Raw genomic sequence first — 20,123 nt, 5'->3', positions numbered from 1 at the left:
CTATTCCCCACAAAAGAGGCTGTCAGAAGGTGATAAGAAATGAGTTTTAGTAAGGTTTCACTTTCTTTGAAATACTCTTGAACAGAGAATATCAGCAGGTTCAGCTCTTCTCCCTACCATTTATCTGTAAATTAGAAAATATCCTCCGGGCCACTTGAGCAGTGTTTATTTCCTCAGCTAAAGTTAATGTAATTTGAAACATGTGCGACTTCCTACCTGCATAAAAAAGAAGTTAGCACTATCCTCCAGTGCATGTCAATAGCTCCTGAGATGGAATCACTGTTGGAGACCTGCCTTGCATGTCCCATCCTGCAACTGTGACTGGTCTCCCAGTTGCCTATGGGTACAGCACCAGTAGCTCTAGTCTACAAGGGCAGAGTTTACACAGTGCATTGTTCTTGTAGGGCTGGCAGTGACCAAGCTGTGAAATATCCAGTACATTTATGTGAGAGGAGCTATGATCACTGTGAAGATTTTACCTAGCTTGTCATACCCTACCTACTATAGAGATGGGCTTCTGCTTATTTCAGATTTTAGGGGCATGACCTGCCTTCTTCTGGCTTTACTGGTCCTGGTCTGGTTTTCACTTCAATTGACCCCTCTTCATGTAGTTCATCATTTCCAAGGATAAAATTCAGTCATGTAGCAATTCAAGAAAAATAATGTTTTGTTAATTCAATGAGCATGGTAAGAGAGTACATAGATATGGATGTTCTCCATGGGAAATGGATGTAATTTTTCTATTTGACTTTGGATGAGAAATGTAAAGAAAAAGAGGCATAAATAGATCACTTTTCTGCCAATCCAGTCATAATGTTACTTACTGTTAAACCAGAACATTTGAAAACAGCTAAGCATTGGGCTGCACTGCAACCCTAGCCATAGGGAAAGGCACAACCAGTTTGGTTAAGGAACAATACCACAAGGGGATTTTTATGCTGATGTAAACTTGGAAATACTTGATCCAGAACTATTCTCAGTTTCTCACCAATTATTAATAGTATTTATTCTCTAATATTTCTCATTCTCACACTCAGTGTCCTACTACTTCAGCCTACACAGAATTTAATAACAAACAAAATTTTACGGCCTGAAATTGGGGCAAGGCACTGGATGCAGACTAAGAAAATCTAGGTTTAATTCCTAGTTTAGCGACAGACTTCCTGTGTGGCCATGGGAAAGGCATTTAATCCATCATGTGCCCTTACTTCCCTATCTGCACATTTTTCAATTCGTTTTGAATGGGGATAAGACTTTTTTTTTTTGGTTTTTTTTTTTTTTGTTTTTGTTTTGTTTTTTTGTTTTTTGTTTTTCTAATGGGGAACTCAAAAGCCATTTTGCTGCTTAGAGTGATTCCTATATTCAGGTACATGCCTCTCAAGTGTCCTAACTCATAAAGCTGCAATCTGGCCATGCATGTGTTCTGTGTTCTGTGGCCATGTGTTCCACAGAACAAAATTAGGGGCCATGGAGCAAGCAGAAGTTGTAGCTCCAAAAAATTATATAACTTAGGTATTTGTGAAAATGCTACTCATAGACTATGACACAGCCTACAGAATTATACAAAGGTAGAATTACTGTCTAGTCTAATAAACCTTGGTTCTACCCATCAAATACTGGATAGCAAATGCTTGGAGCCCTCAGCCAGCTCTTCCTTATCCAGGATTGTTCAAGGTCAATAAGTAAACTTTTTCTTCCTCAGACTGATGCAAAATCAGGAAAGAAATTTTACTTTTCCTCAGCTGACCTTTTCCCATACTATCACTCTGTTCCAAGAGAGACGTAAAAATCCCAAAGGAACCTACCTCTAGGAAAGAAAAAAGCATAAGCTGTTTAACAGCCAAAGCAGTTTTTAATTATCCTCCACACTGAAGCCAGCTTGGCAAAATAATCAGTGGTCTGAGAAAGGAGAGAAGAGAGGGGCTCAGCCTGTACCTCTGGTGTGGGAAATGACCTAAAACTGAAAACTGTCATCTCCAGTTCAGCTGCATAGTGCTTCTCATACACATTCAATTACCAGGTGTGAAATCTCACTCCAAAACCAAATTGCTAGAGTATTTTTTCTTAAATGCAAAAGACCTTCAGAAACATCTCAGCATAAAGAAAAGTCTGGACCAAAGTATGGATTTGATATCCTGAAATTTGGGCTTATGTCCCTACTTTATCTTCAGCTGCCCAGCCTCCCAACACCAGCCTCACTCACTTCTGTCACATCAGCATCAGGCAGAAATTTCATTCACTGCACTGGTACAACCCAGGATTTCTGCCTTTCCAAGTCAGGCACAGAGCTTGGAATCAGCTCTCCCCCTTTTCCAGAAATCCAAATGATACAGTAAATTTCTCCTCTGTACTAAGATCTAGACTAATTAGAAGTCAGGAAACTAATTATTTTGTGCTTACCCAAGAGATATAATATTTCATTGAAAATATTTATTTTATTCTCTCATGTAGGATCACCAAATCCTTCATTTATTTACCTTTACCTGCTTTATATTTTTCAATCTTATTTTTCAAGCTGAAGAGATGCGGTTTAAAACAAAGTTGAGTACTTTGAATCAAACCAATCCCACTGCACCCTGGAGAAGAACACACAAGAGTGTTTTGCTGCATCTGTTAGAAGAATGACTTTGCTTTCTGGTTTCCAGGATATTGTATATGGTTTAGATTGCACACCACAATTGATTACATTTCATTCCGCCCTACCTTACGCTTACATCTGCTAGGACTTGTAAAGCTTAATTAATCAATTATGTATATCTATATATAGCCTTAATTAGACTAACTCTTTGGGGTATTCTGTTGGTGTTTGTGCAGTGTTTTGAGTAACAGAGGTTCTTTCCCAGGAGCCCTGTGCCACAAAATAAAATAAGAATAAAAAAAAAGTCCCAACTAAACAATTGGAAAAAAATGGCAGTAGAAAAACCCCAAGCATAATTCACTCCCTTTTTCAGTCATACACCAACAGCAAGAGCTAAAATGGACAAAGGACACACAATCATATGCAATGAGAACAAATTCTGTGCTGTGAAAACTGGTGCCAGGCCTTCAGAGGGTGATCAAAACTTGGTCTCCTGTAAGGGTTAATGATCTATTTAGACTATCATTGTTGGCATTTCCTGCCATCTCAGCATTTATGGAATATTTGAAAGTGTCTAGCATGCAAAGTTTCTGTTAAACTTCCTCTCTGATCCTAGTCGTGTGCCCTAGCCAGCATAAGTGCCTTTTACTTTGAAGAATCCTTTTAAAAGCATCTATCCAGTTTATGTTTAAAGTGCTTTTCAAATATTCCAAAGGATAAGACATTGCATTGTGTTTTCACCAAATACAATGGATTCTCAGGGTAGAAACAAACAAATGTGTGTCCCAGTGTGCTGTAACATATCAGGAAACCTTTTTTCCCATGAACTATCAAGTTGCAACTCCTTGTTGCTACCAAGCCAGAGCATCAGCAGTGCCCAACCTAGGATTCATAAAGCACCTAAATTTTATATTAACACCAGACAATGTGGTGGGACTAAGTATGAGGCAAATGGAAAAATTAAAAAATCTGTGACTAATGAATGATGATTTGTTCATTTAGAAGAGAGAAAAGTCAACTTTGAATCTGAAGTTACTTTTCCAATACAAAAAGACAAAATGTTAATGTCTGACTATTTCTGAGCATAAGACACACAAATCCCAGTATTCCCAATATTCTACTTGAAGGCTTTTGGACTCTTGGAAATTGTCAGTCATCAGGATTGTCACTTGCATTAGAGTGGTTCTAAGAGCTCTCCTTGCCACATGGATAAATGAAGTACAGCTCATCCATCAAATTCCTTTACCTCCAATTCATCATGGAGTCCCAGGAAAGCTGATGTTAATCACAAACTCACACCTTCAGGGTAAGGTGCTTCTCAAGCGTTTTAAGAAGAGAACGTTAAAAGTTTCATTTTCTATTGTAATCTGTTTTATCAAATGAATGTGCAGTGCCTGTGAGTAGGGTAGGATGGTGGCATGCTTCAGAAAACCTTCCCGGCAAGTCTGCTGAAACTAGCTTCTGCTGATGCAAATGTGCTATTTGCTAGAGCTGCCCATGGCTATCTGATTAACTCCCATCCTATGCCTGAGCATGAAAAACACAACCCGCAGCCCAGAATGTGAGGATCACTGTGTTCTCAGGAAGTAGGCAACTATTTGTGCTCTGTCTCACTGAGTGCAAAAAAGAGGAGTGAAAAAAACCACCATTGCAGAGAAAAAATGAGTTCCCACACAGGAAGGCTGGGGACTGCATTGTGCTCAACTAGCCTGGTCTTTGTGAGGAGTTCTGTCTTGAACTTACCTGAAGCTTCCCAAGATGTGCATAAGGAGATTCCCTGAATACAAACTGCTTTCTGGGACAGAAGAGCAGAGGGGTCCATCACTACCCTTATTACACTGATACTTTTATTATACTGATACTTTTAACTGTGCTTTTGTATTTGTTAGCTCAGTTAGCTACTGAAACATCTCTAAGAAAGTTATCAAGTTAGGCATGTATAAGCTTTTTGTGGAAAGCTGTATCTCAAATGAGAGATACAAAATATTATATCAGCATTTTCCATTAGATTATTTCAATATGCCACCCATCTCTTCCTCTGCTGTGAGTATTATATGTCCCCCAAAGCTTCACTATGCAATCCTCAATTTCGTATAGGACTTCAAAAGAATCTTCTGGAGAAAAGCATTTCATGACTGTTTCCCTGTCTCTCCATTACAGACCTTACTTCTATAATACTGCAAGGAATTAAGTAAATAGAACATCTGAATACAAGAAGAAATAGTACTTATGAGCTGCAGGGGAGAATCCTCAGGACACATGTACCCCTCACTGCTAAGCCAGTAGGGGCAGGCAGGAGAGCCTTTTCAGGCAAAGAATGCTAGCAGGAAGACTTGGGGGCGCATGTGTTTCTCTTCCTCCTTTCTTCATCTCCCTCTATCTTCATGAACTCCTTGGTTGTCCTTCTTGTACTATGACCTTCACAGCTGCCTTGGCCCAGCCACTTCACACAGACTACAAAAGCCACAGTGGGTACAAGCGGATCTTCCTCAGCTGTTACCCACTTCCCAAATGGAATTTACAGTTAGGTTTCTTATAAGGATACAGACAAGCTAGCAGGAACTAACCTTTTCCTCTTTTAGGTTTGAAAAAATATTTTTATGGCATGTGTTTATGTTGCAGAGTATATGTTTGCTTCGTCTAAATAAGAAGGAAAAGCTCAGCTTTCAAGATAAATGTTCTTTTGCATATGTGTGCTGTTTTCACAGAGACATAAACATAGAGGAACTTGGTTTTGCAGGCACATAATTTTGTGTGCTGACAGACACACATTTGTATGTACGTATGTGTATGTGTGTACATATAAACATGCAAAGGGGAGAATATGGAATAAATGCCTTCTGATGGCTGGAAAATACATTGCCATTTCAAATTTCAAAGGGAATATTAAAGAGAACAAATTAATTATAAAAAAGCTTTAGAAATGAAAAACATATTTTAATTGTCTGCTAAACACCAAGGGCTGTATCATGTATGATATAAATCAGTCTCTTTCTTTGAACACAGGAATGAGCTTATTATTAATGCCTATACTGTACAGCAAATGTACAGACTTGTTAATGTGTGATTACAGAATAAAAAATATCAGACTTCCTAGTCTGTTCTGCAAGGAGAAAAAGAATTCCACCCTAACACCACAATAAGCCCATGATAGGATACCAATTTTACTAGGATCTACTAAAAATGTAGTGGCAAGATTAAACAAATGTGATACTACAACAGAGGTAATGCTTCATTAGCATTATTCCTCCCTCATATATTTCATGTGCTGGGCTCCAAAGCCACTGAAGCCTTTTGCTAGCACAATTATCATTTCTCATTTTTACTTCTACTTGCCATTATGTGGACAAATGGGCAGGAAAATCAACCCCTCCCCAGAAAAGCCTAGTTCCCATTTGACTTCTAGAAAAATTGTGTATCCACACCTGCAGCAGACAAAGCTCCAGTGACCATGCTGGCCATTGGGACTGCCCCACAACCCCTCCACCATCCAGCCACAGAAGGTGCCAGTCACAAAATTAGTTGGATTCTGGAAGGAAAAAGAACAAATCCTGACTCAAAAAGGAAGGTGCCATATCAGTGGGTAAGGGATGATTTCACTTCTTTGCTCATGGCTTCAGTCTGAGAAAACTGGGAAGAGTACTCTGCTTTGGAAAGACAGAGACATTCACAGTCTGAACTGTGAATAACAGCCTGCTGGAGGTCAGGCTACACATGGATCATGTGCAGTTTGACACTTCCCTCAGTCTCACTGGTGTTTTTGCTTCACAAACGTGGGCACAAAACCCAAGTACTCCATAATAAGGCAAACATATTTTTCATAGTGAATTCTATAGGTGCATGTGTTGTCTTCCCCTGAAAATAAATTTTCATATAGAAAGAACTGGAAAGATGTATCTGAAATGCAGATACAGCATGAGAGGTGCAGAAGCATCAGTGCTCCCCAGCTCACAGTCCCCATTTTGGTGCTAATGAAACCATCCTGCTTCAAGGCCAACCACTACCACCACTTCTGAGCATTGCAACACATATTCACAGCAGGAATAAACAGGTTCCATAACCTAGCCCATATAATGCTGAGGTGCACAGTACTGTAAATGAGAAGGAATGGATCTCCCTCCAAAAAACCCCTAAGCCACTATGAAAAATCAGAACACAAAATTCTTAGCTTAGACAAAAATCCCCAAAATTCAAAAACCACCAAAGATTCATGAAGTTCAAATCCATAGCAGGGATGTTGGCTGATCAGAGCTTCTTACAAATACAGGATGCTTCTAAATGATGAAATATGGAGAATGAATATTTCCTCTTCTATTAATTGCAACACAAGCTGAAAGTGTCGCCAACTTTAGTTTAAACCCACCTTTTCATTGCATTAAACATTTCTGTTGTTACTTCATCAGCAGGGAGGGCAAAATCATACAGATACTCTGTTATATGAAGGAATTAGCAATTTATTCTAAAGATGTCAATTATTATTTATTCTTATAAGGAAGTGTCAGGGAACAAGTGAGTTTCTCATATCATTCCATGAAATAATCTAGAAGTTACTGAAAACTCTGGTAAGAGCAACTTCCTCAGAAGTAACATTTCCAGGGTAGAAAAAAAAAGGTTCATGTGAAAGTTCTCCTTACCCTTCAGTTTCTTCTCCTTTTTTTCCCTCTTTTTAATTTTTTTTTTTTTTTTTTTTTTTTGTGATATGTGGCTTGGAAGAGTGGAAGTTAATTCATGCTGTCCTATTTCTCCGTTTTTGCTAAATTTATTACACTTTTCAAGCAAGATAATCTTGGACTATCTTTGAGGGAAGAGAAACAAGAAAAATGGAATGTGAAAAACAAAGAGGAAAACAATTAGGAGTTGTGTTCCTGCATGTGCACCTTTATAACACAGAATCTACACAGAATCTATGGCTGAGGGAGGAGACAAGGGAGTGAGGGAGGGATCAGCAGGGTGTCTTGCATTGCAGACTGAGGTCTAGCCTGCTTTTCGGCTGCTGCTCTGCTCACTTGCTCAGGGAGGCAGCTGGACGAGGCATGAAGCCAAAATCCTGAGATGCTAGCTGAGCTACCTTCACAAGTTAACAGCTTGCTGTGGTCCCACATCTGCACCATAAATGATATGCTGAGGGTAAGCCTGCACTAGTGGTTATGTCACACCTACCTACTGCCTGCCAGGCCAAGCTTATATCTGAGAGACCATCTCAGGCTTCAAGAAACCTCACATAGTGAGCTCAAAGGAAAAGGTTTGGGAACAAACTTCTGTCCTACTGCAATGAGTGGTGTTCACTCCTGGCTTTAGGACCACAGCTCCTAAAGGAGCTCTTTCATCCCCTCTCTTTATCATAAAGGGCTTATTCTATATTGGGGAAAACTGTGGAGGCATGGCCATGCTGCACATCCTCCCTTGCAAATCTCAAATGTGGTGGATCAAGCCAGAGTGACACTCTGTTTGCACATTTTACTGTGGGACAAAGCCTAGGAAGTTCACATGTGAGAGGAGAGCATAGCTGCAGGTCCTCTGCAGCCAGAAACCATCTCTTCCCAGGGAGCCACCATAGCAGGAGCTGAAATTACAGGAATAAGAGGAGTGGCTGAATGAGACCAAAAGAGCAGCTGGTTCTGAAATAGCACCTCTGTAGGGGCAAGTAGTCCCTGCATTGTGCCTCAGTCCAGCAGTTTAGGTTTTGGTAAGGTTGCAGTCCTGGAGTGCACTCAGGGTGAAAGAAAACTTGCTTAAGGTAAAAAGCAAGCCTACAACAAAGAGCAAGGAAGAATTAACACAGAACAGAAGGGTGGCTGGTGCTGGGAGGTGAATCCAACCTTTTGATGACGAATTATTCCCTTAAAATAAATTTTTGCAAGGTGCAGTTAGACGTCCTCCCCAGCTTAAAATATGCCCATCTTCCAGCCAGAGCCTGATGTTTCTGAGTTGAGCTGCAGCCACTGCTGAGATCCTGCTAGATAAATTTAACTCCGGAGCTAGAATGGGGTTTATCTCTGAGGCACATCTCTTCTGCTCAGATAAAGAGAACTTCCTCTCACTGCAGTTTAGATCAGCAGACTCAATCTCTTTACCTAAAGCCACACAGCTAAACACCGTGCATTCCTCCTATTCAAGCAATGCTTGCCACTCTCCAACACTGAACAAACAAAACTTGCACAGTTCCCAGGTTTTTCCTGACTTTCGTGCTGATGTTCTCTTCTGAAAACACAGCTTTACCTAGCGGGTGCTCATGAAATAGGCTGCAGCTCCACAAGCTACACAGCTCTGGAGAAACAGGAGAAAAAAAACCCATAGCTTCAGCACCTCCTGCAATATCATGTTGCCACACAGTGGCAACACAAATCATCCTGCTGTCATACTTCTGAGTAAAAAAGTTCCTCACAAAACTAAATAAAAATCAATGTAAAAGTACAACTCTTTTTAGGATCAGTTGTGTTCTCAAGGCTTTGATTTTGTTGCATCAAGAGGGCAGATTTTTATGTGCCCTATCTGGCTTTGCACGGGTTGAGAGACCTGAGCTCATAATGCAGCACAGCCTATGCTGGGGCTGCAGCATCTCTGTTTTCCAGGCTGGCTTACCCTTACTTCCACAAATTTCTTGCAGGTTTATTCTGAAAATGTTCACCCTCCATTACTTGCAGCAAGAATTTTCAAATTTGATAGAGGAATTCACCTTCAGTAATAGGACATTTTCCCATTTGCCTTTGTGCACATTTTTGTAAATCCTAAGCCGTTACATAGGTCAGAGCTTGTCTCTTGGCACAACAGGAAATTCCCAATGGCCCTATATACCTGGGTCTTCTGCATCTCACTCTAGCACACTGTTTCACTCTGTGCTCATGCAAAATATACCTTTGAAGGCTGGAATATAACTTATAGCCTGTATAGCATGTTTAAGGGCATCATGAAATTTGTCACATGTCTTCTCCAGCTAAACCACCCACATCCTCCTCCATACAAATCCCCATAAGAGTTTTGCAGACAAAATGAAAATAATCCTGACAAAAATATCTCTTGCATTCTCTTTAAAATAATATACATCATACCAGCAGGCTCTTAGAGCATACAATACCAGTCCATACTGGGGACTGTTACTTTGGGGTAAGAAATAGGGGCTTCAGACCAAACAAGAGGGGAGATTCCTGACTTCCCTATTTTTAAAAGTTCCTAAAATATTTCAGCTTCAAGTTTTTCAATTCCTTCAGAAGTCTCCTCAGTTGGACTTTCAAGCCTTGTTTCATTGTGGAGGGTTAAAGACAATTTTCTGAGTTTCCTAAACCATCTCGAAACAATTCTCTCTCTGCTGTCATGGGGGGCCAACATCAGGTGAGAAAGCAATTATCACTGATTATTTACAAAAGCTCATCAGCTTCCATACCTTTCAGCAGCAGAGATGTCCATCTAAAACCTGAGCAAATAAAACATGTTACACAGCCCTCCAGGTTACTTCAGGTCTTGGAATTTAGTTCTCTGAATTTCCAGGCACACACATGCCACATTTTATTATTCACTGCCTTCACAACCACTGAGCACCCACAAGGAGGAGTGTGCAATGATATTTAGCTCCAGCAGTCTTTTTCTTCAGCCCTTTTCCCTGCCCAGCAGAATCACCAGGGCAGCAGTGCGCTGGACCTGTCTGAACCACAGGACTGATTTTGCAAGCTGGGGTGGGGCACTTCCCCTTTTGTCTTTCCTCGCTTTTCCCCTCCATCTGCAGCCTTTCCACACTTCTACTCTCTCCACCCAGCTGTATGTGAGTTGCAGTAGATTTATGTAATGGCAATGGTTGTGGTTGCCTGGTGGCCCCCCAGCAATGCTTGTGCCCATGCTCTCAAATGGTTGAGCTCCTTTTAAGGAAACAAAGCATCAAAGCTGATCAGAGAGGGGACACTTGCCTGCATCAGTAAGTAAGTAAGTAAGTAGCTCCTCATGCAGGTTACAACCTCTGAAGGGTTGTAACTGAGAGGAAGGACCCCAAGGTGTGAAGGCAATGCAAGGGTCCCAGAGATGCAGGCACTGAAGCCTGCAGCTACACAGGCTTCTGCTTCAATAACTGAGTTGTGGAAGGGACACAACATCATCACTTGGTATTTCCCACTGGGAGAGAAAAATGTCAAAAAAAAATCTTCCTTTTAATGTCATTTCCCATACTAATTTATTTTAAAAAAATAGACTTTATAACTTTATAAATATTTTCTACTGATGTCTATGATCACCCTGACTGGTTACTTTTGGTATACTTTGTCAATTGTATGAATTTCAACCCAATTTTGTGAGATGAATTCTCCCCACCTCTTAAAAAAAGATGTCTACACATTATTTGTTGCAGGCCCAGAGTGTGACTGCAGTGGTAACTTTTGACTTCTGTCTTAAAAGTTTATATGGTCATCTCCAGCACCAGACAGCTATCTATGCAGAAATGGTGAGCCCATAGCCTCTTTCTGAGGCTGCTAACACACTTTGAGATGGCTTTTTTTATCCAGTGATGGCCACCTATGGAATGGACAATTATGGATAAAGGAAGGCACTGCCTACCTTTCTAGACAAATGCCACCACTACAGCAAATGGCTTTATCCATGAAGTAGGGTCTGATCTACAGATCACTGACTCATTAACTTCCCACACATGGCCTGAATTAGGATGCAGTCTCAGAGCACAAACAGCCCTAAATTGCAACTGTTTACCACACACAGGATGTTCAGTACTGATCATCCACAAAAGGTGCACACGTTTAACCTGAGACTTGCGGAAACTGAGAATTATCAAATTATATTTCTAGTAGGGTACCATGGGAAATAGAGCTGTTCAAAACAGGCTGCAAAGCACTAATTCTTAATGGAATGGATCTTCAATGGATTTCTAAATAACTCAGACCAAGATTGCAAAACAGTATTTAGGAAAGATGACAAAACAAGGTCTTTAGAGCCTTAAAGAGCAGTGAAAATCTCACACTTTGCTGAAAATCTTCACTGTGTTTTCTAGAAAAACTATCTGTAGAGCACATGGGTGAAAAGAGCTAGAGGAAAATAATAAAATATTATAGGTGCCAGGTCAGCCTGAGAAGTAAATTTTGGGTGAAGAATAGGACAAGGAAGGAAGACAACCTAGTGGACAGAGCAGCAGAAATTAGGATGCAGAAGGAAGCTGCTCAACACATAGTGGCTTTCTGGGGGTTGCAACATTAAAATCATAGTAAGCTCATCAAGGAAATGAAGAACCTTGATGGTGACCATAACATCTCTTCCAATATGTTCCTGCTTTGCTGTGCTACTTGGGGTTATTGCTAGAAACTGTGGATGACTTAACTTCCGTAAATTACCCTTTCACACCCGTTGATAATTATTGTACTGGTCAGAAAAAACCCATGCTCTGAGCATCCCCCCCTGCCTGGGGACAACAGCCAACACATATTTCATGATCCTCTGGGTACCTTCTTTATGAAATTTGCACCCTCTATAGTAATTTTAAATGATAATTGAAAAACTAAAGGCAACCAATAAAATCTAGCAATTAGAGGACCTCAACATCTTCATTCTCAGAGCAGGAGAAATATTTCAAATGTTTCTATCAGCTTTGTAGCACCACATTAAAATCTCAGTACATGTTTGGAAGAAGCACAAAAGGAGATTTTAAAAAACACATGGAAGAGTAGAGCCTATCTTTCTTTTCTAAAAATAGCTTATTTCCGGTAATCTTCGACCTTTGAAACACTAAATTGATGAGAAATTTGACTCCAGGGTTAAAAGTTATTTCATTAAATGTTACTACAAATCTGAGTATGCAAACTGTCACTTGAACAATTCTGTCCCACAGGCTGAATAAAACTAAAAAAAGATTTCTCACCTAATTTTAGTAGGACGAGGTAAATATTTATCCTTTTCATTTAACAATTACCATTGTTATCTCTATAGCCCTATGTGTACAAAAAGGTCCTCCAGAATGTAGAGGACTTCATTAAATGTCTAACTCAAATTCCTTGGTGTATGCTGTATGGACAGCTGATCTCTCAGGATGTTACAGGTTAAGTTGAATGCACTGTAAACCCAATGCTGAATTAAATAAATAAATATTGAAATAAATCCAAATGCTAGGGAGTTCCCTTTCGATGAAAGAAATAGATGGGACATTAGGAAAGTGATACAGAGAGAAATTCTTGGCTGGCCATATCTGCTCATGCAGGGCCTGTTGGTTATCACAGGCCACAGTCCAGCTCTCACCTGCCAGATGCACACAGATAACATCAGTGGGTCTTTACAATGCTCTCCTCTCCATCTTTCAATCTTCAAACTACTTTTTCAGATCATTCTTGTCTACCGAAGTGTGGTGATAAATAGCAGTGAGGAACAGATCTTGGGACTTGGCAATGACAGTGTTGTACTAAACACCAAGCCTGCCTACACTGCCACTGCCTACATAGGAATGCCCCTTCACCCCTAATACACCTATAGGATCATGTAGGTCAAACATCACTCCTAAAGTATTATTTTATTGCTAAGAAATTTTCTTTTGATGAAGATCCAGAATGTGCACAGCAATCATATGTCTTCTGATATGCCTGGGGCATATATTTGCATCCTTTTTGTAAAAAGGGAGAATTAATTTTTTTTAGTATACAGTTTTCAGGGAGCTAGCAAAAAGGAGCAATAGAAGAGGTAAAAGTGTATGCAGCTTTACAGAAAAGACAAACATTGCAAGCACTGGAGTTGACACCTACAGATCATCTGTAAAACAGAGTATTGTGAATTGTCTTTCTTTCTGTTGGCTATGGTAAATGTCTCACTACAAGATATAACCCTTGTAAATAAAAGACCTATGAGTAGAGAGAGTGGCTATAGAAAAATTGTTAATGTGAGGAATGGCAAATCTAATTTATTGCTGAGTAATGAGAATAACAGATGGAACTTATCATATTTAGAATATGTGTACATATTGATATATGACTGAACTGTTGGCAGAATCATTACATCATTAGCAAATATAAAGTTCAATTTTGCTGGGTCTTCACAATATTCATGTGCATATTAAAGAAAAATCAGTACAATGAAAAATTGTGTTTGGGTTTGAGCAAAGAACTTAAAAATTTTATTTTTTTGACTCAAGACTTAAATATTGTGTTGGGTTAGTTACTGTGGGAAAAAGGAGTTTACTGAATTGATAGACAAGTAGTTAATGAAAGATTTTGTCCAAAGATCTTTGGACTGAAAAATAAATCCTTTAGTTAATGATCATATTGTTTAAAAGCATCTTTTAAATATTATTTTTTTCATAAAGTATGCCAATATGCACTTAGGAGCTGAAATTTTTGCTCACATTTTTGATAAGAGGGGATCAAATGGTAAATAAAATGAAGATGCATAAGATGATGCACTCACTACTAGCTAGTATTGGAGTTTGGGAGTAGGTTCTATTCCTAACGCTGACACCATCCTACTGCATTATGTTGAATTAATTTTTTAAAAATTATTTTGTCTTCTGTGCCTTTCTTTCCACCTAATATCCTTTACTGGATTTCCTTCAACAATTAATATTTAAAGGCACTTGCAATCTTTCTGTAAATTGTCCACCCTGACCCTTACTCTTACAATAATGTAAGAATAACGAGCAATACTTTTATTTGTGGGTAAATACTTGTGCTTTGATAGTCATCCTTTTACAGAAATATTTTTATCATATAGGGCATTTATCAAAGCATTCTGGGAGTCACTGTGCTTTTTTTCCCTCTTTTCCTTTTTTTTTTTTCTAACTAGTAAACAGGCATGGTGCTCAAGTAATATTTAGTCTTTTTAGTGCACTATGTGGGAGCTGGTGCATACAGAAGTCATCAGTATTGCTAGTCCTTGATGTGAGTTGGGGATCCCTAAGAATAATCAGCATTTTGCACAATCACCTCTGGAAAAAAAATTTTAACCCAACAGACTTTATTAAGTGTGGATTTTTATCTAAAAGATAAGTGTTTTCTAAAGTTCTCCCAGGTAAAAAATCAAAGATAAATGGAGCTCAGATATTGGAATCTCAAATATATAAATACTATGTATGCTCTAATATGCATTTCTGAAGAAATCTGAATAGCAGATAACATAGTAATATTATAATATTATTATAATATTATTATAATATTCAAGACAACACTCAAATTAAGAATAAAAATAATAACAAAAATACCTTAGCATTTATTGAATATTTATCAAGTCTGACTTCATATAATTTTGACCTGGGACCACATATTTCATTCCATTTCCTACACAGAATGAAAACTCTCTTTCCTGGTGAGGATATCAAGCAACAGTCATGGTAAGAAGATAAACAGCAGGATCTTTATAAGTTTTCTGTGGATGAAGATGCCTTTCCCAAAGAAAAGGATGCACAAAAAACACTATGCACCTGAAGAGATGGAAAGGCACAGGAACTGCTTGTTTGTCAGCTTGTGAAAAAGTAATTTAACATCATTGCTATATCATTTACTAGTATTTCTTATTAGAGTGTATTTGTTATCTTACCCAAGATTCTGTCATTCTTAGAACTCTGCTGACCTCCAGTACTAGTTGAAAGGTCCTCTGGTATAGGCATAGGTTCATCTGGATCATCAGGGACATCACTAGTTGGAGGACTTTCCTTTCCTAATAGTGAGGAAAGCATCAGTTAGATTGTTATTGTCAGAGTAGCCTCATTTTTAAATAATACAATAAGACAAACCACAAACCAAATAAAACTTAAAAAAACCCTAAACACTACTAAAGCATGATATTCTTAGGACCAAACCCCACTCTCCCACAAAGAAAACTTCTTAAGAATACAGGGGAATAATATTTTTAAAGAGAATGTATACCAATGTCTCTGACAAATTTACTGAGTATGGATACACAGTTATTAGCCGTACCAGTTTGGAAATTTGTGAGATATGTATGTTTTCCAGATGCTATGCTCAAAAGATCCAATTTAGCCAGCACAGACTGACAGATTATAAAGGTTATCAAATGGACATTTTGGTAAAAAAATTTCTCTTCCAAAAGTTCTCCTTGAGAACACATCTGTATTTGCTTCAAAGACATAGTGAAGTCTAACCCACAGGTATTCTGGGGCTCCAAATGAACAACCTCAAAAATAAAGTTTTATCTTCAACTGAAAATTCAGCTACAATGCCAGCAAGCTTCACTAATACCCCCAGATCAAGCTCTGCCAGGTTCTTGTGCCTACAAGTAGTGAAGTGCTGTAGGTACCAAGACTTCTTAAACATGTACAATTAGAAGACTTCAAGGATTTTATTGTCTTCTATTTGCAAATAGGAAAGAAACCCCAATATCTTGAGTACACAAGGTTTTGCAGAGGTAAACGGTTTGGTGCTTTAAAATATTATAGGTATTGTGGAACTATTTTAGTGCCAAACACAATACAGTAAGAAAAAAGAACTCTCTTGCTAAGTATTGTGCTTCCAGAAATTGTGAGGTTTCTTGATTCAGGCCTCAGTAACAGCATACATCTCCTGCCCACAGTACTATCACTGTCTTGCAGAACTTTTAAAATTACTTCATACATCTCTAACAAAAGCATGCCTTTGAAACATCTGCTAAAGGAATTATCTAAGTGATTAGTTTCATTGACTATTACTAAAAGACTGGCCTTTGCATTAATAGCAAAGAACAGCACAGGCCCAGAGCAGAATTCGAATGGAGTAATGTTCACGTAAGACCCTTGTCTCGAAAATGGAGATGTTACCAAATTACATTGATGAAATCTGTCAGGCATCCTGTGTCAATTGGCACACCGGTAAGGGCAGTAATTTTATGGCACAAAGCTTTAGCAAACTAGTGGGTTTTTTCCTAATGAGAATTCCCTCATTAATACACAAACATCAAGTAAACCTTAAAACGCATACCAGAAATGGAAAAAACTAAACCAAGTATACCTTACTTTAGTTACATTAGTTTAGCGGTGCCACTTACGGACTTGATCTGAATGAAGTGAATGATTTCCTCCCTGCCTCCTGGATGGATCAAAGCACTGTGTTTTCCCATCCATACTGATCATGATGGGGAGAAATGACAGGTAGTTTTAAGTCATCTTCCAAATCAGCTGTTTTGAGTTGTTGGCACAGACTTATGTTTAAATGAATTAAATTAGTATGTGACTGCATTTCTTAATGACACATCTATGAAACTGTGGAATAATTGCTGAGCAAGAGTTTTGAGAGTTGTATCAAGTGAACTATCCCAAACTGCAGCCAGAGGACTCCAGGGTATTGAAGAAACAGTCCTGCACCGGCAGGAGGACTAACTAGATGATTTAATAAGGTCCCTCTCATACCCAGGTTCTGTGGCATATTCTTAAATGGGCAAGATAACACCCCCTGGATATCAGTGCAAGAGCAAAGGCAGATTGCATAAATGGACAAGAGGGAGCATGAATTTTACAGCAAAGGAAAATAAAAGCAGGAAGTAAGTTAATTAAAAATCTTTTTCCATTCACGATTTAGGTACTTATTTAATTATTTATTCAGATTTCTGGGATGTAGGGAACTTACAGAACTGACAGCAACTTTACATTGCAAGTCCTAACCTGCCAAGCTGAGGTATCTCTTACAGATAAGATGCACAAATGAGGAGAGACAGCTGAAATATTTCAGTTTGTTCAACACATTTTACCCCACAGAAAATAAAAAACAAAACAAACAAACAAACAAAAACAAACAAACAAAAAAAACCAACCCAGAGGTTTAATTGGAGGGCAAGCAACAGCCTGGCAGCTCTCTTCACATTACACATAAGTTAAGGAAATTCCTTAAAAAGTAACAGTAATCCAAAGCTACCTGCATCTTCCAAGGATGAAACAGCACTCCCAGTTATAATAATGGACGTTGATGCTTTGACTGAGTCTAGGCTGAGAAGAACAATTATCCTAAAAAGCTCAAGACTATTTTTGACTCCAAACCAATATAAACTCATAATATCAAAAATATGGGAAAACAGACAAAAACCAAAACAGTATCTTTATAAGTGTGTTATTAGGCATCCTACAATATGTAGTCTAGGCAAAATTCTTTGAAGTCAGAGCAGTCTTTTTGGAATAGAAACCTGTTAGCAGAAGAGTACATTTGCAGTGGTGAACTCTCTGGTTTACTAAATGGGTATCAGTCTTCTACTTGTTAAATTAACAGCAGTTTGCCCAGGTGGTATGAACTGGACTCGCTTCATGGACTTGGTGGGGCGGAAGCTGGAGATCAGGTCTGTTTCCCTCTTTGCAGGAGAGTGCAGTTAAGAAAACTTAGTAAACTTGTCTTTAATGACCCATTTAATATAATTTGATTTCTTCTTGTTACACATGATTGAGAAATCCATACATGCAAAAAGACAGGACAAAAATAGTGGATTTAAAATAGATCCATTTATTGAGCTCTGTCTCTTGGATTCTAGAGCATCGTATTTGTATTTCATGCCTTAACTACATCTAAATCATTACACCATGGTAAATTCATTACAGCATGGCAATCTTACACATGCACAATCTCAACAACATTCTTTTTCCACTGAATTTAGAAATGGAAGGGGAGTGGGGAAAGGTGGGAATGCTTTCCATTTTAATTTCAAACAGACATGCCCAGAACAACAACCAGTCAAAGGACAAGGAGCTAAACGCCATCCCAATACCTAGTGACCAGTACTGGGGAAAATTATTCAAAAGACACATAACAGAGCAAAGTAGCTTAAGAAGTGAGGCATAAAAAAATAGAATCTAATCTTGGGGTGGAGGGGATGGGTTTTTAAAAAATTATTATAAAAAGCCACCTTAACTGTGGAATTGAAGTTCTGTTTCTGGTGCTACCACTGATTCGTGTTGCTCTTGGTTAAGTCATAAATAGAAAGAATTACAACTGCAGGTTGTATCAAATATTCCTTTATTTCAATCTGCATCTCTGTAAGATGGTCTCAGATTTTCAACGCTGCCATCTCTGTATAAAAATAATCAAAGAGCCTAACCTATCAGTGATGCCTGGTAAGACTTTTAACTTCTCTCTATTTTACTTTCTTCATCTCTACCCTAGAAATATACTTGAAGCCAGAAGGAAAGAGAGGAAGGGGAAAAACCTGGCCAGTTCAATAAGGTTTTAGTGTCCTTTATTTCTGCCGAAGTCCTTAGCCTGGTGCTCCTTTAACATGTATATCCAGCTCTGAGAATGATTCAGTTCATGCCAGAATGGTGCTGCTGTGTGCTACTACTGTTGAAAAGAAAGCTAGGGCAGGATGTCTTATAGAAATCTCATTCCCTATTCTTTCACAAACTAATGTTGGGTTTGTGTGTGTGTATTTAATATTGAGGGTTTCTTCTTCCTGCTTTTGCAGAGTGCAGCACAGCCTGGTTTGTTCTAGGATATCTCTTAATGTTAGATGTGGAAACATTCGTACTGTTTTTTCACCTTCCTTAACTGTTAGGCCCTAGAACTGAAAAAAAAAAAGAAAGAAAAAAAAAGAAAAAAAAAAGAAAAAAAAGCAGGAAAAATACTGCTTGTTAAGCGAGATATTATCTGTGTTTTCTGACTCTCTTGTATGGGTGCCGGATACCATTTGGTTAAATGTATGTCAGCTCTCTCCTCATTTCAGAACTGCAACTGCTTGTCTCATGAAATATCACTTTCAGGAGAAAAATAAAAAGTGTGAACTCTATGCTAGTCACACAGTATTTCAGTTCCTCTAGGAGTCAGCCATGCCTGGATTCCCCGAGGTGGGAATGCCTGGGAATGCACACAGGGTTTGGCTCACTCACATAGTCACTCTCCTGGCCTGGCTGGCTGCTGCCACCCGAGTCAGAGGCAGCTGCCGAAAGCACATGGCTGCAAAACACTAAGTTTGAGCTGGGTAACTGTTTCTAGAGACCGTCTTTATTTCTGGGCTGAAAAACAAAACAAAAAGCCCCAAAGAAACACACTAAACCAAATTTATTCTTTAATTTATATTTTTTAAACACACAAACAAGTGTGCTAGTGAACCAAGTCCCCTAATTCCATAGGCCCAGAGAGGCAGTTACATCTGATGAGCAATACACATAAAATAGGAGAAATAAAAAACTGTTTTACAGTTGACAGGACAATCTTCCACTCCTGAAACAGTGCAATTGTTTTACTGGTTGCCAACATATAGCAGAGCTCCCTCACGTAGGAAGCATCCCAGAAGCATGTAGAAACCCAGGAGAATACAAGGGGAAAGAATTCCTTTCTGCATTCACCAGCCTATGAGAAAGAAGTAGGTAACGTCCCTGTACCTTCAGATCCTCTATTTTGAGGTTTAGTAAGAGCTTATGAAGAGCTAGTATCTGTGGAACCTAATCTGACTCCCATTTCCAGAAGGTGAGTTCCCACAATAACTCTTACCATAAATGAAAGTAAATTAGGAAGTTCTTTCTTTGGCCATAAATTCAGCTAACAACCCAGTACAAGTCACAGCCTTTGCTCACAGAAAGTACCAGATGCTCACTGACAGAAACGGCAGTGACAGAAACGGCAGGACAGTTCAAAGCAGATTTTGATCTGTTTGTGTAGGTCTCCCTGTTATC

At 38.9% G+C, this 20,123-nt stretch overlaps 1 protein-coding gene across 11 annotated transcripts in view; it reads right to left on the bottom strand.

The window, feature by feature from the left end:
- IKZF1 (IKAROS family zinc finger 1) overlaps nucleotides 1-20,123 on the bottom strand; it is a 101,741-nt gene that overhangs the window by 34,824 nt on the left and 46,794 nt on the right. For all 11 annotated transcript variants that reach the window (XM_030265727.4, XM_030265736.4, XM_030265731.4 and 8 more), the window contains exon 3: nucleotides 15,080-15,199. In XM_030265727.4, coding sequence (XP_030121587.1) covers nucleotides 15,080-15,199 — 120 coding nt within the window. The remainder of the gene's footprint in view (nucleotides 1-15,079; nucleotides 15,200-20,123) is intronic.

The sequence above is a fragment of the Taeniopygia guttata genome, chromosome 2, assembly GCF_048771995.1.
Source record: "Taeniopygia guttata chromosome 2, bTaeGut7.mat, whole genome shotgun sequence".
In the NCBI taxonomy this organism is placed as follows: domain Eukaryota; kingdom Metazoa; phylum Chordata; class Aves; order Passeriformes; family Estrildidae; genus Taeniopygia; species Taeniopygia guttata.
Note: the sequence above shows the minus strand (reverse complement) of the source record. Positions and strands in the feature narration are given on the sequence as shown.